Genomic DNA, 26,677 nt, shown 5'->3' with positions numbered 1-26,677 from the left:
TTGGGCAACTAGCATCTGCTCCCATGTCCTAAAAATGTTAAACTACATGAGTCTTGATGAGACCACCTCTTAAAACAGAAGCTGAAGGGAGTTCCTATTGTGCCTCAGCAGTTCATGAACCCGACTAACATCCATGAGGTTGTAGGTTCGATCCCTGGCCTCGTTCACTGGGTTAAGGATCCGGCATTGCCATGAGCTGTGGTGTAGATCGCAGATGCCCTGCATTGCTGTGACTCTGGCATAGGCCGGCGGCTACAGCTCTGATTAGACCCCTAGCCTGGGAACCTCCATATGCCACGGGTGCAGCCCTAGGAAGACAAAAAATCCAAAACCAAAACCAAAAAAACCAGAAGCGGAAAACATACTTTCCAAATCTTTTTCGTTGCTGCAGCCCAGGCAGACACCCTATACTCTGGCAATTTCTGGTGCACTTGTGCCAGATTTTGCTTTAGGAGTTCGCTACATAAAGAACTAGGGTCTGTTCTATCCACTAACTCCTGAGACTATTCCTTCCTCAATTCTTCATCTTCATCTCTATATCCAGAAGAACTATGGCCATCAGTTGGGTCTATGAATCCACCAAGATGGGTACTGCCAAGCACACCCCTGACTCCACCCCCATCCGTGTGCATTGCTTCCTCCTCCTCTGCTCCCCACCAGCTCAGCTCCACTATTGCCTAGCTTGTCCTCACGCATGTGTTCTGTTTATGTACTGACGATCCCAACAACCCTCTCGACCCCCACCTCCTTCTCCCTCTTACTGCAGCTCCCACACTGACTCCCAGATGTCTATGGCAACGTGGCAGGACCTCCAGGAACTGCAAGCAGGTGGGCACACATATCCTTCTCTCCTTGTGCTCTCCATACCCAGGAACTTTTAATGCATTTCCCTTTTTCCCTAAAATTAGCCTGATTTGTTTTCTGCTGCTTTAGCTAAGACTACAAATTTAACATTAAGAATCTATTTTTCCCATCGCAAAACACAGCTGACAAAAACTTGTTTCAGGACCAGTGACTTCCAAAGATTCATATACACAGGAAACTTATATAGCTTCCCTTCCCCCCTTCTTATTGCAAATATGATCAGAACGGAGCAGAAAGAACTAAACCAATTTCCACTCCAGATACCTCAAGTTTCAGAATTACATAATAGTTACTGTTTGCTCAGCTGCTTAGAAGGATGGCAGCAGAAATAATGAGACAGAAAACGTGCTTTAGAAATTGATATGGATGTTGTAATCAATTACTCTTAGTGGCAGGGCCTGCAATCCTATGATACAGTCATTCGTGCTCATAACTTTGTCTCAGTGGCAGGTGAAGAATCAATCAAAGGCAACAGAATAGAAAGATTAGTAATAACACACGGTTTAATAAGTACTTTAAAGACATTTCAACCATTCCCCCGCAGAGAAAGCAGATCATATATTACTATTTCCATTTTAGAGACAAAGCAGTGAGGATAAGAGACTCCTGACGCTACCATAATGCTCCAGTCACCGAAGTGCCTTTAGCAACCCAGCAGGACCATCTAGCTGAGGTAGAGAGCTGGGCATGATGTAAAGGAACAAAGGATAAAGGAAGAAACCTCGGGCTGTGCCCATGAGGTCTTCTCTCAGGGTCTCAGCGTAAGTCTGGATCTCATGCAGTTAAGCCACAGGAAAGGGAAAATTCTCCCACTGAAGGAAGAGGAGAACTCATAGATAAACTCGTGAGTTCTGGCATTGGTAAAGGCTACCTTCCCACCATCATAATCCAGAGCAACGCCAATCTGCCTCGGACAGTAGGACAGGATCTGGAAAGGCTCCAGGCTGGTACATATACAGACCCCAGCTGAAGACAGCTGCAGAGTCCAGAATCCCTCCTCGGGGGTGAAGTGAGAAATCCTCGTCTCACCACGGACTCTCTTGCCACTCCCACCAGGCAGAATTTTGGCCATATTCCATTTTCCTGAGACCATTCCTCCTCCAGCTCCTCATTCTCATCTCTGTATCCAGGAGAACTATACCCATCAGTGATGCCTATGAATCCACCAACATAGCTACTGCCAAACACACCTCTGGTTTCACCCCTGTACTTCATCGCTTCTTCTTCCTCCTCTGCCCCCCACCATATCCTATCCACTTTCACTTCCCAATACACTTTGCCCCACGTGAAGCCCTTACTGCCCAGCACACCAGGCTCCGGGTCAAATCGCTGCCCGTGTTGGTATTTGTTCATCCACAAGCCAGTGAATACCATACTCTTTCCATTCGGAGACACTGAGAGGTAGCCATTGGCTGTCTGGGAATTCAGGCTGATCCTCACTGTGGGGACAAGGAGACAAAGCTGTGGCATCACAAAAGCCATCAAATGAGATTTATCCCAGGTTCTGGGGGCTTTTATGCCAAGGGTGGGAGACTCCTCAGGGGACCAGCACAGAGACTGCTTTTGATCTCATGCTCATACTATTAGCAACCATGTCTAGAAAATAAAGAGAACGCAGAGGGAAAATTCAAGGGCACAGACAGTGTAATTGAGACTTCAGAGGAAAAAAAGATAAGGACCGGGATCACTGCAGCTGGGGAAATCTGGGGAAAGGTTTGTGGTTTTGAAATTTGAATTCTTGGGATAAAGAATTTGAAAAAAAAATAGTCACAGTCTTCCTGACCCAGAACTAATGGAGCCCCACAGGAAAGCTGCAGTTTGAAGACTTTACTCTGAAGCAAGCTTCAGCCACTGTCCTCTCCAGATACTCACTTGTCTTATATTCCAGATCTCTCATCAATTTTCCTAGAGTAAAAGAAGAAAAAGCCAGTAAGCAATTCTGCTAACCACATCTTCTGGGTCAAATTCTCTCACTGTTGGCTAATATAACTTTAAAAGATGACAGGGTACCACAAAAGCTCAAGCAAAATAAAGAAATCAGTTCAGGAGCCACCCAGAGTTATCCAGTCTGAAGTGGTTCACGTCTAAAGTAGGTTTAGACCTACTAGGTTATCCGGTCTGAAGGAGGTATCCAGGCCAGCATCTGCTGAGCCCATGTGGTGCTTCATTACAGAGTACCTTTGGGCATATTTCCTGTTTTTAAACTAAATCCTAAACTTCTAGTCCTAAATCACACTATTTCTTTCCACTCTCAAAGATACGTCTTTTAGATTAATTCTCCCAGGATTTAAAAAACTTTAAAAGTTTTTAATTGTGGTAAAAAAAACCCCACAGTTACTACCTTTACAGTTTTTAGGTGTACCATATTTTAATGTTAAGTATGTTTATGCTGTTGTGCAAAAAATTTCCAGAACTTTTCCATTCTTCAAAACTGAAACTCTAGGGAGTTCCCATGGTGGCTCAGTGGAAATGAATCTGACCAGTATCCATGAGGATGTGGGTTCTATCCTTGGCTCTGCTCAGTGAGTTAAAGATCCAATGTTGCCATGAGCTGTGGGCTAGGTAGCAGATGAGGCTTGGATCCCACGTTGCTGTGGCTGTGGTGTAGGCTGGAAGCTGCAGCTCTGGTTCGACCCCTAGTCTTCGAACCTCCATATGCCATGGGTGTGGCCCTAAAAAAAAAAAAAGCAAAAAAACCCCCAACAAAGCCTGAAACTCTATACCCATTAAACAACAGGTCCTCATTTTCCCACTCCTTCCAACCCCTGGCAACCACTGTTCTGCATTTTATTCCTATGGATTTGACTACTTTAGAGGCCTCATATAAATGGATCATACAGTATTTGTCTCTGTGACTGGCTCATTCCACTTAGCATAATGTCCTCAAGGTTCATCCATATTGTAATATATGTGTCAGAATTTCCTTCCCTTCTTAGGCGGAATAATATTCCGCTGTCTGTCTATGCTCCAGTTGTGTATCCACTCATCCACTGATGGACATTTGGGTTGCTTCTACTTGCTGGTTATTGTGCATACTGCTGCTATGAACATGAATGTGCAAATATCTCTTTGAGAGTCTGCTTTCAATTCTTTGGGAAGTGGGAATGCCAGATTATACAGTAATTACATTTTTAATTTTTGAGAAAATCCCATGCTGTGTTCCATAGCCTCCCAACAGTCTTTTACCTCTCTTTTTGATATGAAATATCTTTTTACCAACCCTGAGGCCTACTGACCATGATTCTATTTTACTCTTGATAACAGTTTTAGACTATCACGTGGAAAGACTCCCTGGATTGGACTTAGAGTCCCTCCCCAATGTCCCTGTTTGGTGTGAATGACACGTACAAGAGCCAGGAATTCTTAGAAGCCATGGCCACAATCAAACCAAGGAAACATTATAGGGAAAGAAAGGCTTTCCAGGCTCAGAAACTCCCTCCTTTACCATGGAATCCTCTGAGTCCTTTCTCTAGAGAAAGAAGTTTATCTGAAAATTCTTCTGCCCGCTTTTTGATTGCAGGACTGATAGGCTTTTCAATCCAGAACTTCTTCCGGGGATATCTAGAGATGAAGTCACAGTGAGAACTAGTGAAAGAAAGGCGTGATTTCCACCCTCACCACCTGCACAGACACAAACACCCAACAAAGGACCAAAGGGATGCAGAGTAAAAGCTGCATTTTCAAGGGTCAGTTTCAACATTAGGGTCAAAGAGTAGATTAGCAGAGTTCTGAAGAAAGGGCCATGGTCCCAGGATTCTCTACCCACCAATATATCATTTATAGCAATGCTAAAAAAGAAAGCAAGCCATTTTCTGCCTTTGAAAGTCTTCAAAACATGCTACTAATACTATGACACCTGAAGAAATTACCCGAGCATATAACTAGACAAATTAAAATTAAGCTATGAATATATATTTTTAAAAAGCTTAAAAATTTTTTAGGGCTATACCCAAAGCATATGGAGGTTCCCAGGCTAGGGGTCCAACTGGAGCTGTAGCTGTGGGCCTACGCCAGAGCCACAGCAACGCAGGATCCGCGCTGCTGCTGTGATCTACACCACAGCTCACGGCAACACTGGATCCTTAACCCACTGAGAGAGGCCAGGGATCGAACTTGCTTCCTCATGGATACTAGTCAAATTCACTTCCACTGAACCATGATGGGAACTCCCAAAAAGCTTTAAATTTAAAATTAAAGTACAGCTGGACAGAGAGATATGAGCTAAATACAAAATGAAAGACATCTGAAGTCTTGATCTTTTTATCAAACAGGACTGAATTCAAGGCAAAAAAATTAAGTTAGACAACAGAGGATATTTTAGTTACTAAGATTATAATCCATAATTAAGATGTAACTCTCCTTTAATGGTCATACAGAAAAAAAGCATCAAAATATAAAAAGCAAAAACTATAAGAACAAAGAAAAATAGGCAAAAACTCATTGCTAATAAGAATCTTTGAGCGATTTCTTTAGTTCATAACACATCAAGAGGTCAAAAAATGAGTTCCCACTGTAGGGCAGTGGGTTAAGAATCTGAGTGCAGAGTAGCTGCAGAGGTGTGAGTTGGATCTTTAGCCCGATCACAGTGGGTGATGTTGTCCTATCTGCAGTGTAGGTGGCTTGGATTCAATCACTGGTCCAGGAACTTCCATGTGCCACATGTGTGGCCATAAAAAAGTCAAAAAATAAGTACCAATACAAAATATCTAAATGACAAAATTACTAAGGAAAACCTCATAGAGCTATATGAAATCTTATTCCAAGAACACAGAGAATGTACCTTCCTTTTCAAGTGTTTGGAATTATCCAAGGATTTACAGCATACAACACAAAAAAGCATCAATAATGTCCAAATGGTAGGAATAGCAACAAACTTGTCTGATCACAAGATTTAAAAACTACAAAACATACGATTATTAGGAAAAAACCACCAGCATCACTAACAGATATCCTCTTCCTTCCTTTCTTCCTTTCTTTCTCCCTCCCTCCCTCCCTTCCTTCCTTCCTTCCTTCTTTTCTTTCTTTCTTTCTTTCTTTCTTTCTCTTTTTAGGGCCTCACTTGCAGCATATGGAAGTTCCCAGGCTAGGGTCAAATTGGAGCTGCAGCTGCCAGCCTGTACCACAGCCACAGCAATGCCAGACCTGAGTCACATCTCACTGCAGCTTGTGACAGTGCTGGATCCTTAACCCATTGAGCGAGGCCAGGGATTGAACCCACATCCTCATGGACACTTCTGGGGTTCTTAACCCACTAAGCCACAATGAGAACTTCCAGATATCCTCTTTCTTAAACAAATTTTATGTTAAATAGCAAAGCAAACAAAACAAAATATCTAGAAAACAATGAAAATATCATAGAAATTATGGCATATGACAAAAGCAGGGCTCATATACATACAAAAACAAAAAAAAATATTTAAAATAGAAAAAAAGAAGAGAGAGGCAAGTAGAGGAGTCAAAAGTAGAAATACACAAAACAAACAAATATATTCAGATACAAAGAAATTAAATTTAAGGACATTATTAGGCAAACCATGCAAATACTTTTAAAAATATAAGTGAAAATGGTGATTTTCCAGGCACTATAAATAGTAAACATTCCAATTTAAAAGTGTCAGAATGAATTTATTTAAAAAGAAAACAAAAATTTATGGCCCTAAAAAGACAAAAGACAACAAAACAAAACAAAACAACAACAACAACAAAAAACTGCCCCGGACTTCCTGTTGTGGTTCAGCGGAAATAAATCTGACTAGGAACCATGAGGTTGTGGGTTCAATCCCTGGCCTCACCCAGTGGGTTAAGGATCCAGCATTGCCGTGAGCTGTGGTGTAGGTCGCAGAGGTGGCTCGGATCTGGAGTTGCTGTGGCTGTGGTGTAGGCCGGCAGCTGTAGCTTTGATTCGACCCCTAGCCTGGGAACCTCCATATGTCTTGGATGTGGCCCTAAGAAAAAAAAAAAAAAAGAAAAACCACCAAACCAATGCAAAAAGAAAGAAAGAAAGAAAGAAAACAAAAACACAGCAGAACACAGAAAGGTTGAGAGTTAAAGGGTAAAAAGTTAAATAGCATGCAGACACTAATCAAAAAAAACACTAGAATAATTTTACTAACATTAGACACATTACTCTGGGGCAAGAAGTACCACCCATTCGGCATCACTCTCCTTAACTGAATAACTACTCATCTGTAATTGTCTCTGTCTAGTCTCCCCAGCCAGAGTCTCATCACCCTCCTTTCTACCCAGTAACTGCTCCTGCTCCACAGTAAATGTTAAGTATAGGCTAATAATCCTGGATGTCTCCAGGATGAACTGTGTTTTTAGTAACATACCTGCCTTGTATCTCTGTTCAAAGCTTCTGATATTAGGCAGGTATAATTCCTGTCAAACTATCACAGAAACCATTATCCCTATGACCCATATGAGAGTCCACTTCTTTTTTTTTTTTTTTTTGTCTTTTGTCTTTTTAGGACTGTATCCGCAGCATATGGCGGTTCCCAGGCGAGGGGTCTAATCAGAGCTATAGCTGCTGGCCTACATCAGAGCCACAGCAACACCAGATTCAAGCCATGTCTGCAACCTACACCACAGCTCACAGCAACGCCGGATCCTAAAGCCACTGATCGAGGCCAGGGATCGAACCTGCAACCTCATGGTTCCTAGTCGGCTTTGTTTCCGCTGCGCCACAACGTGAACTCCGAGAGTCCACTTCTTATGGTCAGGCAGAGAGCAGGAAACCATCACTACGGAGCATGGAGGACAATGCAATGATGAAACATGCTGTACAGCATATGAGGGAAGCTGTGCCAGGAGAGGCGGCAGGGAACCAAGTAGGAATAGAAAGAACAAAAAGAAATTGAGTTTGATAAACAAACACATATGCTAAATTTTCTCTAATACCCTCCCATAATCTCTTCCCATTTCCCTTCTCCCTATCCTATTACCATCCTAAATTCCATGACAATAATTTTCCAGAACTCCTTCCCCCATTCCATGGAATATCTTTCAACTTATCCATTCTAAAAGAACCTCTCTTCCTCCCAAGAATCCCTTTCCCACCCTTGCCAAATTTCAAAAAGGTGACAGAAAGAAAAAACAAAGGGACACCTAAGTGATTAAAAAAAAAAAAAAAAGGCAACACCTACCTGTTTATTATGTCACTTGGGTCCTGGAAAGGAAGAGAACACAGATTGTCATAGAAACAAGGTTCCCAGGAGCCAACACCATTCCCTACAATGGGCTTGTTGGGGAACAGGGGAGACCATACAGAGAATTATTCTGTACAGGGCCTAGTCCTATTCTGTGCTCCTCTGTAATATCCATTTATGAGGGCATATGTTTCCCCTTCTTTTTCTCCATTTGAGTTCTAGACTAGTCCCTCCAGGACCCTTCCTTTTCTTTTCTTCTTCTTTCTTTTTTAATGGCTGCACTCACAGCATATGGAAGTTCTCAGGCCAGAGAGTGAATCCAAGCCACGGCTATGACCTATGCTGCAGCTGTGGCAATGCCAAATCCTTTAACCCACGGTGCCAGGCTGGGGATCAAACCCGTACCTCCGAAGCAACCCAAGGAACTGCAGTGGGATTCTTAACCCATTGTACCACATTGGGAACTCCCAGGGGCCTTCCTTAATCTGTTAAGAATCTTATTGTCTATCAAGATAAGACTGAAGTCTCAGCCTGGCTTGGGAGGCCTCTACTCGGCTGGCCTCATCTTCCCTACCTCATCTTCCCTTAAACGTCTTCCTCACTTAGGCTGACGCCTCCAGAAAGGTAGCCCCTTTCACTCTATGTCACCTTCACGTCTTCCAAACCATCTTCCTCAGCACCTTCACCCATCTTTTTACTATCATACTCGTTAAGCTTATTATCACATTCATTTACTTCATTTTAACCAATGCACCTCCACCAAAGAGAATGTTCAATTCCTCCTTCTTGCTAATTCAAATCTTTACATTTTCTTCAAGGCTACCCTTACGGGCCGCTAATTTTGTGAAAGCTTCCCTGATTAAACCCTAGCCTTTTCCGGAGTTCCTGTGGTTTCAGTCTGAACGCAAGATTTAACACTCAGTTATTTCTCGTGATTATAAATGTATAGCTCCTTCTACTTCATTGTGTGATCTGTGCATATTACAATCCCTGGCCCATTGCAATTTGGGACTTAAAGCCTATTGGTTTACTGATTAACTTATCAAGGAATTCAATACATGAAAATAAAACCTTGTCTCTCCTGACTCCTTGTCCCTATCTCATGCTAATGGAGGGGCCACACTGTAGCCTGGAGCCAGAGGACTCAGGCACCATTTAGTTGGTCCCTCACCTGCAGAAGTTCAAGTGCTGGCTGCCGAGCCTTATTCTCTAACTCAGTAATCAGGGTCCCAAGCCGGACGACCTCCTCGGAGCCCTTGGTGACATGGCTGTTCCTCCCTTCAGTGAGCTCTTGCTCCATCCCCTCCAGACACTCCAACAGGTACTGCTCCCTTTCTCTCAGGAACCGATGGCCTTGCTCAAACACGGATGCTATGTCTTGCTTGTGGTTCTGGAATTTTGCCTAAAGGCAGAAAGAGAAAGATGATTTCTTCTGACAGGCTAGGAAACACCAGAACATTTGTGAGATCTGGGGATGAATTCAGAACAAGGATCCCATCCATCACACCTTCCCTCTCCCCATCCTTCAATATCCCTGCGCAGCCCCCCCCACCGCCCCGAGTCCCAGCCCATACACACACTCCCCCCCCACCCCCTCACCCCCCCCACCCCCGTGTACATAGAAAATTCACTTGAGACTTCTCTTACCAGCAGGGCCTGAATCTCATCTTCTCCTGTAGACTGAAGATTCTGAATCCTGTCCCTGTCTCCCTTCAGGACCTTCAGATGATTCAGAATTTTACCCTGTGGAAATAAACATGAATAATCTCAAGATGAAAACGAAAATGCCCTCAATAACAGAGATCAAAAATCAGTGAAATCAGCGTTTGACCTAATCATTTTCCTTTTGTTTCTTTTTTGCTGCCCTTGGCATATGGTGTTCCCTGGCCAGGGATCAGATCCAAGCCACAGTTGCGACCTACACCACAGCTACAGCAACGCCAGGTCCTTTAACCCACTGTGCCAGGCTGGGCATCAAATCTGCATCCTGGCACTGCAGAGATGCCCTCAATCCCATTGTGCCACAGCAGAAACTCCTATAGCAGAGTTTTTATTTATATTTACATTGTCTCTTTCTACTGCAAATATAGACAACTTATTTTAAATTTAATTGATAACAGAGAAATAAAGAAAATCAACACGAAAAGTGAAGGGCAAAGTATATCTATTAACTCCAATCATTGAGAGAATGACTAAATTGGTTTTAAGATTCCTGGCAACCAAGGAGAAGAGGAAAACAATGAATCACATAATTCTTTAGCTTGCAGGAGGAAATATACTAGTATGTCAGAAAAAAAAATTTTCCCTGAGATTAAATTCTGAAAGAAAATTTATACAAGATGCAATATTCTCAAAAATATTTTTACAACATTTTTATGCTAAAAACACACAATTTGAAGCTATATATCAAGAGGACTACCAAGAGTGCTAGTATTCTAGGAGTTCTCATCATGGCTCAGCAAAAACGAATCTGACTAGTATCAATGGCCTCACTCAGTGGGTTAAGGATCGGGTGTTGCCATGAGCTGTGGTGTAGGCTGCAGATGCGGCTTGGTTCTGGCATTGCTGTGGCTGTGGTGTAGGCCAGTGGCTATAGCTCCGATTCGACCCCTAGCCTGGGGACCTCCATATGCCATGGGTGTGGCCCTACAAAAGACGGAAAAAAAAAAAGAGTGCTGGTTTCTAGGCTGCTGCCTGAGACCTGGTCAAATGCCTCAAACTAAAACATCAAGGCAGCGGGTGAGACTTGCTCTTATAAACGATATGAAAATAAACCAGTTTTCTTTCTCTCTTTTCCTTTTGGGCTGTGCCCATGGCATGCAGAAGTTCCGGGGCCAGGGACTGAACCCATGCCACGGCAGCAACCCAAGTCACAGCAGTGACACACTGAGTCTTTAACCTGCTGAGCCACCAGGGAACCCTGAAAACAAACCAGTTTTATTATCTAAATTCAAAGGATAATACGTTGATAAGAATTTTCCATGCTTAAGTATCTGGACCTTCACCTTACACTGTTAGAATGGCTATTATTTTTTTAAAAAGGAAAGATAACAAATATTGGTGAAGATGTGAAGCAAAGGAAACCCTGGTGTACTATTGACAGGAATGGAAACAGCACAGTCATTATGGAAAACTCTTTGGATGTTTCTCAAAAAATTAAAAATAGAACTTCCATAGGATCGAACAATCCCACTTCTAAGTATTTATCCAAAGGAATTGAAATCAGGATCTCAGAGATACCTGCACTCCCATGTTCACTGCAGCATTATCCTCAGTAGCCAAGACATGGAAACAACCTAAATGTCCAATGGGTGAATGGAAAAAAAAAACAATGTGGTATATACATCCAATGAAATATCACTCAGCCTTAACGAAGAAGGAAATCCTGCCATTTGCGACTTCATAGACGGACCTGGAGGTATGCCAAGTGAAATGTGCCAGACACAAAAGACAAATAGTGTATTCATCTCCCTTATATGAGGAATCTAAAAATAGTCAAACATGCAGAAGCAGAGAGCAGAATGGTGGTTGCCAGCAGCTGGAGGCAAGGGAAAGGGGGAAATGATGGTCAAAGGGTAATAGTTTCAGTTATGCAAGATAAATAAGTTCTGAAGACCTACTCTACAGCTTATAGACAGCAATACTGTATTACATAATTAAAATCTGCTAACAGGATAGATCTTATGTAAGTGTTCTTATCTCTCTCTCTCTCTCTCTCTCTCACACACACACACACACACACACACACACACACTAATAATAATTATAAAGCAGGTGGGGGGAAACTTTTCGAGGTGATGGATGTGCCTGTGGCCTTGATGGCAGTGATGGTTTCATGGGTTAATACTAATCCCCAAACTCGCTGAGTTGTATACAGTAAATATGAACAGCTCTTTACATGTCAATCATACCTTAATAAAGTGTTTATTTAAAAAATTTGGACCTTATCCTGAAAGTACCACAGACCTTTTTTGGCTACAAGAGCAGAGCTGGGGTCCAGCAAGATTCTCACCCGATGAGGCTGAGCAGCCTTCTCCAGGAGGACTGCAGCATGGTGCCTGTGCTCCCGGGACTCCCGACACATCACACACAGTATCTGCTGGTCGTCCTTGCAGTAGTAATGCAGCTTCTCCAAATGTTGACCGCACAGCTCCTCTGCTTTTTGTTCACGTTGTCTTTCCTCTCTGGGCTGTCTCTCCTCATCTGCTTTCATCCTCCAGATGCTCTCCACTAGGCTGGCCATCTGCCACACGTGGCGGATACTCTCTGTCTTAAAGGCTGTCTTGCAGAGAGAGCAATGCAATGGCTGCCTAGCAGATTCACAGACCTTCATGATGCAGTGGTAGCAGAAGACATGACCACAGTCAATGGTTACGGGGTCTCTCAAGTAGTCAAGACAGATAGAGCACAGCACCTCGTCCTCCAGGTTTCTCAGCGGGGAGGCAGCAGCCATGACAGCTATGCTCACGCCCTGCAGAGTGTTCTTCTCAAAGCACAGAGTGACTTTCTAAGAAGACATGAAGGAAGAACAGAAACTGTGAGTTTCATCAACATCGAGATGGAACCCATGAGATAATAGTTTTTATGTTTTAGACGGCCCCCAACCTTTTTCCTCCAAATCCAAAGTTCCTTCCAGAGCACTGGTCACAACAGATTCCAGCCTGCAACGGTACATGGGTATTAGTTTCCGGTAGCTCGCTTTGCTGTAAACATTTTCAAGGCTACTTATGTATGTAAATAAGTGGGGGCTAGTCTAGAGAATTATGGGAAAATAAATCCCCAATAAAGTCTAAGGAATTTCCCTCCCTCTTAGTAGATCAGCTCAATAAAAAAATCTGCTATAAATATTACAAGAGTAGAAAACAAGAATTACAAAAAATTAGGGTCATATTTAAAAACTCATCTAAGAACATGAGAGTTAGCTTACTATAAACCAGGCTAGGGGTCCATCAGTCTGTTATTCATACACTGTCTGGGAAACTTCATCATTGTGGTTTAAACTAAGTTTTCAAACATATTTTGAAACATCACAGCAAGAAATGCATTTACATCGCAGTCTAATATACATGCACATGCATACACATGAAAGCATGTCATTAAATATCATTTACTTTTTATTATGTGTAATATGCTGATTTTTTTATAGTAGGCCATTTTTGAAATTCTGATTATAACCCACAAATTTGATGTCATAATACAAGGTATTATAATCTAGACTTTGAAAAACACTGATTTAAATCACAGTAACTTTATCACTAACCCTGACCTCTACCCAGGAGTGCAAACTCTAGGGAGCTACGAAGGCCTATTGCATCCATCACCACTTGAATATGCTGCTTGCACTTCAAATTCACATCTCCAAATGCATTATTTTCCTCATTGTTCCTGTACCTCAGTGAGAAGTACCAACAACCATCCTATTACCCAAGACAAAACCTACGTGTGATTGTAGACACTTCATTCTCTTTTATTCCCACCTCCCGTATGTGGTGACTGAATTAAATAATACAATATCTGAAATAAAAATTTCATTGCATGGCCTTAACAGCAAAATATAGATGATAGAAAAAAAAAAGCCAGTGAATTTGAAGACTGCAATAAATAAAAATAATCAAATCTTAATAATAGAGAGAAAAAAAAATTTTTAAAAAAGCAGAAACTGGAGTTCCCGTCGTGGCGCAGTGGTTAACGAATCCGACTAGGAACCATGAGGCTGCGGGTTCGATCCCTGCCCTTGCTCAGTGGGTCAAGGTTCCGGCGTTGCCGTGAGCTGTGGTGTAGGTCACAGACGCGGCTCGGATCCTGCGTTGCTGTGGCTCTGGCGTAGGCTGGCAGCTACAGCTCCGATTCGACCTCTAGCCCGGGAACCTCCATATGCCGCAGGAGCGGCCCAAGAAATGGCAAAAAGACAAAAAAAAAAAAAAAAAAAAAAAGCAGAAACTCAGTGACCTATGAAATATCTCAAGTTCTAACATTCATGTCACTAAATTCCCAGAGAAGGGAAATGAATTGATAAAGGAAAAAAAAATTAGAGAAAAAAAATGGCTGAAAATGTCTCAAATATGGAAAAGACATAGATTATAGGTTCAAGAAGCTCAGCAAATGCCAGAGAGAATAATTTTAAGGAAGACTACCCCCAGATACATCATAATCAAACTGCTGCAAATCTAAGATGAAGAAAAAAAAATCTTGAAAGCAATCAGAAAAAAATAATATCACAATGAGGGGAAGACTGTTTCAGATGTTGGCAAATTTCTCATTAGAAACCATAGAGGCCAACAGACAGTGGGGAAAACATCTGTAAAGCGCTGGGAAAAACAACAACAACAATTAATCCAGAGTTCTATACCAGTAAAACATTCTTCAGAAAGAAAAGCAAAATATAAATATTTTCAGATGAAGGAAAACTGACAGAATATGTCACCAACAAACCTGCCCCAAAAGAACAGCTAATGGAAGTTTTTCAGGCTGATGTGAAATTCCAAAGGGGCATTTGGAACTTCAGGAACAGCAACAGACTAGAAGAAAGAGCGAGAGAAATGGTAAACATTTGGATAAATACAGTAGTCTGTTTTTTTGTTTTTGTTTTTTTGTTTTTTTTTTTGTTTTTTTTGGTTTTTTAGCGCTGCACCCATGACATATGTCGGTTCCCAGGCTAGGGATCCAATCGGAGCTGCATCTGCGACCTACACCACAGCTCAGGGCAACGCAGGATCCTTAACCCACTGAGCGAGGCCAGGGATTGAACCTGCATCCTCACGGATACTAGTCAGATTCGTTTCCGTTGAGCTAGTAGTCTACTTTATATCTCACAAGTTCTTTAAAATATGTAGGACTGTTGGAAGCAAAAATTATAATATTGTTAGAAAGATGATGTATGAAGAGGTAACACATAAGACAACTATAGGGACAGCAACCTATATAGTCATAAGGCTTCTACATTTTACTTGAAGTTGCTAACTTTTAACTTTAAGTAGGTTTTTAAGTGTAAGGTAAGTATATTGTAACCCAGAGACCACCACCAAAATAATAATAATATGAAGAGATACAGCCAAAAGCTAATAGGAAAATTAACTCAGAATATTAAAAAATATTAGGATAGATCAAAAGAAGGCAGGAAAAATGAAGCAGAAGAGTAAAAATATAGGACACAACATAGAAATAATAAAATAGTGGACCCAAGTTCAACAATATTAATAGTTACATTCAATAAACAGTCTAAATACACCCATTAAAAAAGACTGTCAAATTGGTTTTTTAAAAAAATAGACAAACTTGAAATCATGTTGGAGGGGTTCCCGTTGTGGTGCAGCGGAAACCAATCTGACTGGTAACCATGAGGTTGCAGGTTCAATCCCTGGCCTCTCTCAATGGGTTAAGGATCTGGTGTTGCTGTGAGCTGCAGTATAGGTTCTCACCACAAAAATAAATAGCAATGATGTGATGATGGTGTTAGATAACACAAAGGTAGTTATATCGTAATTTATAAGTGTTTCAAATAAACATGTTATACACTTTAAACATACTATGTTTTATATCAATTATATCTCAGTAAAATTGTGGGGGGGGGGAGAAAATGTCAGAGATTCTACAAAAAGTAAGCAGAACTAATAAACGAGTTTATTAACAAAGCCACAGAATACAGGGTAAATATTTTAAAATTTGTTTGTTAATATACCCAAATAAGTGACAACTGGAGATTGAAAGTTCAAAAAAACAGTAATTTTTAGGAGTTCCCATTGTGGTGTATGGGTCAAAAATCCAGTTGCTGCTGCTTCAGTCGCTGTGGCTCAGATTCCATCCCCGAGAACTTCCATATGCTGCAGATACGGCCATAAAATTAAAACAAACAAACAAAACAAAACCAAAGTACCATTTACAACAGTACCATAAAACATGAAATAGGTATAAATATGTGTAAGAGCTCTACGCCATAAACTAAAAAAAATTTTTTTTAAATATGAAAGAAGATCTACATAAATGGTGACATATGCTATAAATGGATTGAAAGACTCAGTATTCTTAAGATATTATGTTAAACTGTGGAAAGGCCAAGGGGCACCACTGGAGAGCTGTTCATAGGGCATTGGTTGGCATTCACCCAGCCTTGAAGCTCCCCACCGCCACCACCACCATCGCCCCCTTAAAGGAGGATGATAATAATAAACCCCACATTTCAGAGGACTGTGGAAAGGATCCGATGAGATCAGGTTAAAAAAGTGAAAATCATTTTGCAAGGGAAGATACCCTATGGAATGCTCGTTATTATTTCCATACCAAGAAATCCGAGTTAATACATCATTTTTAGCTGCCATCCTGAGCTGCACAGGGACCCCTGCTTTGACCCTTTTGTTTCTCTCTCCTCTGCAGGGGACCCGTCGTCACAGCGCCTGGTCCACCCCCAACCTCAGCCCGTCAAATCCAGCCCCGCACTCACCTGGGCCGCCGGACCTCAAGGAGTCACGGAAGAGGCCCCGGTCACTAGGCTCTGCTGGGGCCTCTGTGACACCTGCCGGGCCCTTCTGGGCGACTCAAGCCCTGCCAGTGCCTCTGGGACCCCAGCCCCTCAGTCCGGCCCCGTGTACCCTCCGGAAAGGTCTCTACCAAGCAGCCTAAGGGCTGCAGCCGTTGCTTGGGGACCCGCGAGGCCACCGTCTGAGCCCCTCGTGCCCAGGTCGGCTGGGGAGAAGGAAGGCCCAGTGGCTCCAGGGGGATCAGCAGCTACAAAAGCTTTTAAATTAATTTGTCAGTACCGTGTTGTGATCCTCAACAAGCCTGTGAGGCAGGGCACAAAGATGCTGACAGAGGCCCACTTCACAAATCAGACAGAGGCAGTGAGGCAACAGCCAAGACCAATCGGCCAAGACGGCGACTCTCCCTTGGACCAGGTCCCCGAGGCCGCCCCTGGGCGGTGAGGCCTGTTGTTGCCTGGCAACGCGGGGCACTCAAGCTCCTAGGCCGGCTTCTGGTTTCTCAGAGTTAAAGGCAGAGATTTTACCCTTTGTCCTGGGAGTTTACCCAACCAGAGTTCGGTGCTTCTGCTATTTTCGCTATGCATTTGCTTTTGCCCTTTTGAAAATTCCAAAGGCTCCACCACACCCCGACCCCAGCCTCTGGGGCAGGTCATGGACCACCGGAGTTCCACCAATCTGGACAGCCGTAGCCATTGGTATCCCCGAATTCTTTGATACTTTCCCTAGAGGGTAAGGCCTTAGTGACTCTTCATGCGATGCCAGGCATCCCCTTATTTTTTAACTCAGATTAGGGCTTGCGTGTTGGCAAAGTGCAAGGTCACATATAACCAACCAATCCATGGGAACAAATCTGAATCCCCAAACCAAATAAGAGCACAAAAGATGAAAAAGATCACAGCAGTTGTGAAAAACATTTTTGCATGGAACTTATATCCCTTCTGCTGCAAGACCAGACAAGTTTTTAGGCTCATTACCTTGAAGCCCAAAGTCTTTGCCCCTCGGAAGCCTCTAATGCCATCTCCCAACACCTGGCAATGTCTGGAAACAATTTTGATTGTCACACTGGAGGAAAGAGGGCTACTGGCATCTAGTGGGTAGAGACCAGGGAGGTTGCTGAGCTCCAATGCACAGGATAATCCCTATACAGTAAAACATCAATAGTGCCAAGATCAAGAAATGATGCTCTAGGAGACATAGGGGATATGACCCCAAGTACTCAGCCTCAACAGTTACTAGCTCTTCTTTCATCTTTTCATCTACAGTCATTCACTCCACCTCCTACTCCACCACACACTTTATTCATGCGTGTGTGTGTGTGTGTGTGTGTGTATTTATTCATCCATTCATTTATTTATTTCTTTTAAGGAACTGGATTGTGTGATTATGAAGGCTGACAGGTCCCCAAATCTGCAAGGGTGAATTGGCAGGCTGGAGGCTCAGGAGAACTGATTGTGTAGTTTAAGGCTAAGCCCAAAGGCCTGAGAACCAGCATAACCAATGGTGTAGTTCCAGTCCTCAGGCAAGCGGGTTCGAGACTCAGGAAGGACCGATGTTTCAGTTCAGGTCCAAGACTGGAAACAGCCAATGTCCTAGCTCAAAAACAGGCAAAGGAATTCTCTCTCATTCAGAGAAGAAACATTCATTTTGCTCTATTCAGATCTTCATCTTCACCCATTTTAGAGTGGGTAATCGACTTTACTCAGTCTACCAATTTAAATGTTTTTCTCTTCCCAAAACATCCACACTGTTAACACCCAGGATAATGTTTGACCAAATATTTATGAACTTCATGGCTCAGTCAGTCAGGCTGATACATAAAATTCATCATCACATGAGGTAACACTTCCTAACTCATTTTATGAGGCCAGCATTAACTACCCAGATGCCAAATCCAGAGAAAGACATCACAAGAAAAGAAAATGACAGCCCACTATCTTTTCTTTTTTTTCTTGTCTTTTTAGGACCATGCCTGCGGCATATGGAGTTCCCAGGCTAGGGGTCCAATCAGAGCCTCTGGTCTATGCCAGAGCCACAGCAATGCAGGATCCAAGCTGAGTCTGTGACTTATACCACAGCTCATGGCAATGCCGGATCCTTAACCCACTGAGCAAGGCCAGGGATGGAACCCACGTCCTTAAGGATGCTAGTTGTTTTCATTAACTGCTGAGCCACAACAAGAACTCCCCAGTATCTTTTATTACTGCAAATGCAAAAACTTCAACAAAATTTAGCTAACCTAATTTAACAAGATATTAAAAGGATCGTTCACCATAACCAAGTGGGATTGATCCCAGGAAGATGAGATTGGTCCCACATAAGAAAAATTATCAATGTAATACATTAATAGGGTGAAAGGAAAAAATAAAACATAATCATCTCACTTGACACACAAAAGGAATTTGACAAAATCTAACACACTCTCGTGATAAACAGTCTCAGAAAACTAGAACTAGAGGGAATTCACCTCCATGATAAACCATGGCTGACATTCTACTCAACAGTGACAGACAGCTTTCTCCCTAAGATCAGGAAAGGACAAGAATTCTCCTTTCACTGTTGCCATCCCACATTGTACCGGAAGTTCTAACCAGAGCTATTAAACAAGAAAAATAAATAAAAGTCATCTAAATTGGAAAAAAAGACACAAAACAATCTCTATCTGCAAATGGCATGATCGTGTATAGAGAAAATCCCAAATATTCCCACAAATATCCCAAAGAAAATACACAAGAAAATATTAAATTATAATTAATTCAGCAAAGTTGCAAGGTAGAAGCTCAAAACACTAAAATCAGTTGTGTTCTGAGCATTCCAGAAAGGAAATTAAGAAAGCAATTCTATTTTCAATAGCATCAAAAAGAATTTATACTTAGTAGCAAATCTAACCTAAATTTTGTTAAATGGATTAAATAAAATGTGGCATATATATAGTATTCATCCATAAAAAGGAATGAAATTTTGATCTATGCTTCAACAGGATGGACCTTGAAAACATTATGCTCAGGGAGATAAGCCAGACACAAAAGGACAAATGTGTGCTTCTAATTACACGAAGTACCTAGAACAGGCATCGTCATAGAAACAGAAAGTAGAATCGAGGTTACCAGGGCCTGGGAATGGGGGAAGGAAGAGTTGCCATCAACAGAGTTTATGTTGGGGGTGGGAGGGAGATGAAAAAATTTTGGAAATAGTATCGATGGTTACACAGCATTGTGAAATTCCGTACTTACATGTGGTTAAAATAATAGATATTATATGTATATTAGCCATAATTTTTAAAATATTAAAAAAAGCATATGTGTTGGATTGCTACATCACAGTTTATTCTAAACTAGAAGACAAAATTACAGAAACAATAATTTGGGCTCTATAAAACCTTATCAGGAAGCGCAAGGCACTCCACAGTAATGAGGATCACAGTGGACTTATCCAGTATATCCACTCCAATGGGTCCACTTCTCTGAGGCTTTTGATGGCTTCATTGTGCATCTGCCACAGCAAATCTGGCGTTTCTACGTTGCGTACGTTGGCAATCACTGCCTCCGAGCTTCTCAGAGCCTTTCTGGCAGCATGTTCGCATGGTTCCTCAGATTTCTCAGCATGTTCATCCTGATTGCCAGAAGAATTCTCACATATCAATAAATATTCCATTTCCCACCTTGTATTCTGCTCTGTTCTCTTGATCCAGCAACCCCAGAATCCAGTTCCATGTATATTTTCTGGCTCTTGGTACACCTTGGCCAGATCCTTCAGCTCTTTGGGAATAAATACCTTTCTTCCCTTAGCAGGTCCATAATTCTCCAACTCAATATTTTTTGACAACCATAGTTATTGATCTAATGGGCAGGAAGAGAAGTTGGGTACTCCGAGGGGAGTACCCACTATGTGGAAAGGCAAAGGTCACTGCATTGTCTTTGGGTAAGGGGGCACATATCAGCTTCTGAGAGCTCCTGTAACAAATTACCACTAGGTAGCTTAAAGCCACAAATGTATTCTCTCATAGTTCTGAAGGCCGAAATCAGAATAAAATCAAGGTACTGGCAGAGGCCACTCTTTCCAGAGGCTCTAGGGGAGACTCTGTTCCATGTCTATTCCAGTTTCTTTAGACTCTAGGCATTCCTTGAATTGTGACTGCGTTACTCTGAGCTCTGTCTCTGTCTTCACGTGGTCTCTTCTTTTTCTGTGTGTTTCTCATAAGGACATTTGTCATTAGATCTAGGGTCCACCCTGATAATCCAGAATGGTCTTATCTCAAGATGCTTAGTTACATCTGCAGAGACTCTTTTCCCAACTCAGTTAATAGGTTCTGGGAATTCACATGTAGACATAGCCTTTGGGGGCCACCATTCCACCCACTACTGAGGACAGTTCATGATTGGAAGGAGTGAGCCATTTCTCTAGGCCCAGAGAATGCAGAGGAACCTCAGTAGTCAGGATTTTTTAGTGTGCTGGCCCACATAGTCCCCATCCTATAACTCAGGATTCTATCATTTCCCAAACATGGCTCCAAACTTGACATAACACACCGGGTAGGTGCTGAGAATTCAACCTCCTCTAGAGCTCTGCTTCTCTTATAATTAGGTGCTGGGTCTGGTGTTCAGCGTTTTCTTCCTTCCTGCTGTAGGAGCTAAGAGTTTCTCTATGTTCCAAGGAGGTCCTCTGGATTTTACACTTAGTCTTTAACCACTGATTTATTATCCTCAGATTTTAATTATATTTCCCCAATAGAGTAATTGCTTTCAGATACAGTCATTCAATTCCATTTGTTTAAAAATATTATATTTCCCCTGTATTTGTCAAATGACTCATATGCTGAATCTCCAGTGCATTTTCTTGTTCTGGTTCTTCACCCCAGTTTACCGATGTTGGAAATTTTTTTTTTTTTTTGTGTGTTTTTGCCATTTCTTGGGCTGCTCCCGAGGCATGTGGAAGTTCCCAGGCTAGGGGTCCAATTGGAGCTGTAGCTGCCAGCCTATACCACAGCCACAGCAACGCAGGATCTGAGCCACGTCTGCAACCTACACCAGAGCTCATGGCAATGCCAGATCCTTAACCCACTGAACAAGGCCAGGGATCAAACCCGCAACCTCATGGTTCCTAGTCGGATTCGTTAACCACTGAGCCATGATGGGAACTCCGGTGCTGGAAATTTTAACAATAGCCTTCCCACCTATGGTGAAGACTATCAATAATTTCCACCTACCACCAGTAATGAGGACAGCCAGCAAGTGGTTAGTAAAGCTCCCAAACTCCATTTTAGGGGCTACTTTCTCAGACTCCACTTCTGCTGGACTCTTTTGCAGATGTGATCCCCTGAATAGCAGACTTTAGGACAGGGATTAATGTGAAGGAAGTTAATAGGGAGTACTCCCATATCAACACCTGGAGGAAGTGAAGGAAGAAGCAAAGTCACAGCAAAGACTTCAGTCTACCTTATAAGGAGCTAAGGAGCTAGAATGGCCCTATAGCATCATTGGGACAAAGACACTAGGTCTTTATAACCCCATGCAGACCAGTTGTGACATGCAAGAAGCCCTTGAGAAGGGGGTATAATCTTAAGCCAAGGGAGCTCTCTTTAGTAGAGGGCAATCTTTGAAGGGAGAGCTACGAACTTTTGGTCATCAAGCCTCTCAGCAGCTAGGGGAATAAGAGCTTAATTTTGACAGAGGTCAGTTCTGGTAAGTGCATGCTAATGTGCATTACATTGATCTATTCTGTAGATTTCAATCACTGTGCTGCCTGATCAATAGGTCCATGTACAAAATAACCATGTGGCAAGGATGGAGGTTACACAAGGCTCAATAAAAATGGACTTCCAGGAAGTTCCTACTGTGGCTCAGCAGGTTAAATATCCGACATAGTGTCCATGAGGACATGGGTTCAATCCCTGGCCTTGCTCAGTGGGTTACGGATCTGGCATTGCCGCAAGCTCAGATCCAGTGTTGCTGTGGCTGTGGTGCAGACCTGCAGCTGCAGCTCCAATCTGACCCCTAACCCAGAAACTTTCATATGCCACAGGTACGGCCGTTAAAAAAAAAAAAAAAAAAAAAGGAATTCCATACCCCAAAACTTCCACCATTGGTGAATTCTCCACCTCTAGGTCAACTCTGAGGTCCCAATATAGCATCATTCCTGAGAGGGGGTAACTAGCTAATTGATGCTAAGTCAATTTTATTGGGCCCCTTCCTTCATGGAAGGGTGTCACTTAGACTTCACAGACAAAGATGCTGTGATGGGGATCCAGAAGAGCACCCTCAGGCTTGATGATTTACTAGAAGGATTCGTAAGAACCAAAAGTTCTGTTCATAATTATGGTTTATTACATAACGTATATTACATAATACAACGTAGCAAGCACTTACAAAGTAAAATCGGCAAAATAAGCATGGGGTGAAGCCGGGGAAATCAGAAGTCCAAGTTTTCAAGAGTCCTCTCCCAGTGGAGTAACACCAATATTCGTTTCCATTGTTATTGACCAAGAATTATCCGCATCTCTATCACTTCTCTATAAATTCACACCAACCTTAAAGAATATGCTAAATATCCTAAAATAATAAGTCAAGGTAAAGTTGCTTTAGAGAATGAGATAAATTCTTTTGTAGGCCTGTTGGAAAATGTTTCAGTGTAATATAAAAAAGGACACACAGTCATCATTTTGTTTATGTCCAAGTTCAGGATTTTTTCTTTAATAGTATGGATTTTATTTGCATCTGGATTCAGACAACTCAATGCCAAAAAGACATCTTTGAGGAGTTCCTCTTGTGGCTCAGCAGGTTAAGAACCCAACATAGTGTCTCTGAGGATGCAGGTTCAATTCCTGGCCTCCGTCAGTGGGTTAAGGATCAGGCATTGCCACTAACTGCAACATAGGTCACAGATGGCACTTAGGAACTAGAGTTGCTGTGGCGTAGGCTGGAAGCGGCAGCTCTGATTCGACCTCTGGCTGGGAGAACTTCCATATGCTGCAGATGCAGCCATAAAAAGGGGGGAAAAAGACATCTTTGAGAAAATCAAGGAATTTGAATATGGTATGCATACTAAATGATATTATGAAAATATTGAATAATTATATGAACAATTTTGCTTGGTGCGATAATAGTATTTTAGTTACATAAGCAAACAAAGTCCCTCTGTGTTAGGAAAGCATGTGGAAGTATTTATGATGAAGTGAAAGATATCTGTGGCTTGCTTTAAATATTCCAGTTAAAAAAGAAAGTGGGGAAGGGAAGAGATGAAACATAACACGTTGACAATCGTTGAGGCCAAGTGGTTCATTATATTTTCTCTACTTTTGTGTAGGTTTGTTTGAAAAATTCCATAATAATTTTTAAAAATGCCATGATAGTATTTCCCTTCTCACTCTAGGATAACTGCACGTCACCACATAAGGTTTAGAATTCTTCACTTTAAAGTTAAAATTTTACTTTCTCGTTGTTTACTATAGAGTATATTTTCACTAACCTTTGAACTAAAAGACATTTATATAAAGGTCCCTAAATTTGGAATACAAACTATTTTATTTTACTTTATTTTATTGTCTTCTGTCTATTTAGGGCTGCACCTTCAGCATATGGAGGTTCCCGGGCTAGGGGCTGAATCAGAGCTGTAGCTGCCGGTCTACACCACAGCCATAGAAACGCAGGATCCGAGCTGCATCTGCGACCTAAACCACAGCTCATGGCAAAGCTGGATCTGATCGAGGCCAGGGATGGAACCCACAAGCTCATGGATACTAGATAGGTTCGTTAACCACTGAGCCATGGCAGGAACTCAGTTTTAAAGAACAACCCAAGCCATATGAGATTGCCTCAGGCTTTGCCTCCTTTTCGTTCAAAACCCAGCAGTTCATGCTGTTAGCATTCAAAATGCCTTTCTTCCTTTTAAAAAGGACTGTTATTTTTTAACCTGCTGCCAGGTCTTAACACAAAAGCAGTCAATTCTTAGTAGCACACAGTTATTTCTGTATCAGTCAAACCTTTGCTAGAAAACAGACATATAGACTTAAAACGCAGTTCAGTTCATTGTAACTTTTACCTTTCCCATTAGAGATAGTCATTTATTCTGGCCCTGATAGCATGGTGTTTTTCACATGAAAGGGTCAAACAAATTCTTTGCATCTTTGCCAATGGGAGATCCGTATTTTTAAGTATTTTTGTCCGGAGGCCTCTCTCCAAGCACTCTAATATTAAGACCTTGAGATTTCTGAATGCCGTATTTTAACTCAATAAATATGCTAAATAGCAGGAACATAGCTACTAAATTTTCTTGCTTGATTTAAGATTCTCATTTTAAATGCAAGTAATTACATCATACCCTTTGGGCTAGTCAATTTCAAAGGCCTTACACATATTATTTCATTTAATCCTCACAACAATTCTATGAAGTGGATATAATTATTATCCCTGATTTTCAGAGGAAGAACCTATGGCACATAGAGGCTGAGAAACATTCCAGAGTCATGCAGAAAGTGGCAGAGGAGAGGATTCCTGCCTATGTAGAGCCAAACACGGGCTTGAAAGCCAAACTCATAACCAGCCCCAGGTGATGCTCTGGTCTCCAGCTGGTACAGACATTGGACTGGAGAGCTGGAGGAAGGACTTTTGGCTCTGCTTTCAGAAACTCAGGGGCACTAAGTCTGAGCACCCAGCCTTGGAGTCCCCACTCCTCTCACTTGGGCTTGAGAGCTGTATCAGTGAAGGTGCAGTATGGTAGGAGAGGGGAGTACATAATTGACACTGCAGCCAAGCAGGGCCACAGGACTTTAGAAGGCTTCCAGAAATGCCCAAGTAGAGCCCATTCATTCAATATACATTTATTGAATAAGTCTGTGCAGGGAAGACAGGTGATGTCTCCACCCTCATGGCGCTGACCTTGGTGGGGTACCAGTGGTGAGTGGGAAGTACAAACGCATTGACAAAGAAATGAACAAGATGCTTTCAAAGGACTAAGGTACAAAGAAAGTGAAAGAGAATGATGCTTTATGGAGAACTGAGTTAGGCTGGATGGTAGAGGAAGGCCTTTCTGAGATGCCAGTGGAGCAGGGACAAGACCGACAAGAAGGGGGCAGTCATGGGAGGGGGGCTAGACCGCAGGGGATGAAGAACAGGGGCTTTGTGGCAAGAGCAAAGGCTGAGAGTTAAGTAGGGCACTCCTGTGTACAACCCCCAACTGTCCTTGTGCCCGCCCCCCCTCGCCCCAGCTCACGGCAACGTGCGAGGCCAGGGATCAAACCGGCATCCTCATGGATACTAGTCAGGTTCATAACAGGCTGAACCACAATGGGAACTCCCATCAGATAATTTTAAACAGGGGAAAGGACCTGTGTCTGGAAGTACAAAATGGCCTGAGTGTGGGGATGTACCTCCTAGGGGCAGGGAGAAGACAATTAGTTGCATGAAGTCATTTAAGGAGCCTTTTAAACATTTCTTCCAAAACACCAACTGCAGGAGCAGGTAGCTGGAGGGCCTAGGATGTGGTGAACATAGGGACTGCTTCGCTGGTCCAGGGAGACTGTAGAATTTTCCTGCGGCGATGCCTGGGACACAGCAACGACTGCACAGAGCAATGGCCTCGGGCAAGAGGCCTGTGACACTTGGCATACTCAGGTTCCCGGATCTTAGGTGGTGAGGATGCACAGGAGCCTCTAGGAAGCTCCCCCCGCCCCCGCCGCCGTCCCCCCACCCCCCGCCCCAGGATCTCGTCTGCTTTTCGGCTTTGTGGTTTCTAGATCCAGCACCACGGAAGGAAACAACTCAGACCCCTGAGCTCATGGAACCTCAGTTTTTTCTGTCGAATAGGGACAAAAATGCCTTCCTGGTTTAAAGATATTTCATGTAAAGCGCCGTATTCATCGTAGGCACTTCGGAAACGGTAGTTAATTTTCTCAAATAGCCCCCTCAGACTATCTGTTTGCTTAACATCCTACCTGGTCCAGGAAGCAAATTTAGGCCATGCTGGGGGCAGAAAATCCTATTTAATGTTGAGCGCTTGGCAAGCGCCACTTCGCAGTCAAGCAGCCTCTGACCCTGGTCCAGACCCAGGCGGGAATCGGGAGGAGAGGAGGGATTCTGGCATCACAGAGTCCTACAAAGGAGTCTCATTAGGCCTCAAAACTGGACTTCCTTCCGCCCTGTGGCGCAGGAGTGCGCACCACGAGCCAATCTCCAGGCTGCAGCAGCCGCGAAGCCTCGG

The 26,677-nt window shown here is 42.7% G+C and overlaps 1 protein-coding gene across 2 annotated transcripts; it reads right to left on the bottom strand.

The window, feature by feature from the left end:
* On the bottom strand, positions 262-26,677 carry LOC100154127 (tripartite motif-containing protein 26). 2 transcript variants are annotated; one of them, XM_013977562.2, is made up of 9 exons: positions 26,412-26,677; positions 12,618-12,673; positions 12,025-12,519; positions 9,660-9,755; positions 9,184-9,414; positions 8,010-8,032; positions 4,310-4,425; positions 2,737-2,769; positions 262-2,303 (listed from the first exon to the last, which is right to left on the bottom strand). In XM_013977562.2, the coding sequence occupies exons 3-9, from the start codon at positions 12,463-12,465 to the stop codon at positions 1,732-1,734; spliced, it is 1,512 nt and encodes a 503-aa protein (XP_013833016.2). In that variant the 5' UTR covers positions 12,466-12,519; positions 12,618-12,673; positions 26,412-26,677; the 3' UTR covers positions 262-1,731. The 2 variants fall into 2 exon arrangements, with proteins under 2 accessions (XP_013833016.2, XP_013833017.2); XM_013977563.2 differs by lacking the exon at positions 12,618-12,673.

This window comes from Sus scrofa, chromosome 7 (genome assembly GCF_000003025.6).
Source record: "Sus scrofa isolate TJ Tabasco breed Duroc chromosome 7, Sscrofa11.1, whole genome shotgun sequence".
Taxonomy (NCBI): Eukaryota; Metazoa; Chordata; class Mammalia; order Artiodactyla; family Suidae; genus Sus; species Sus scrofa.
This window is presented reverse-complemented; position numbering and strand designations above follow the sequence as displayed.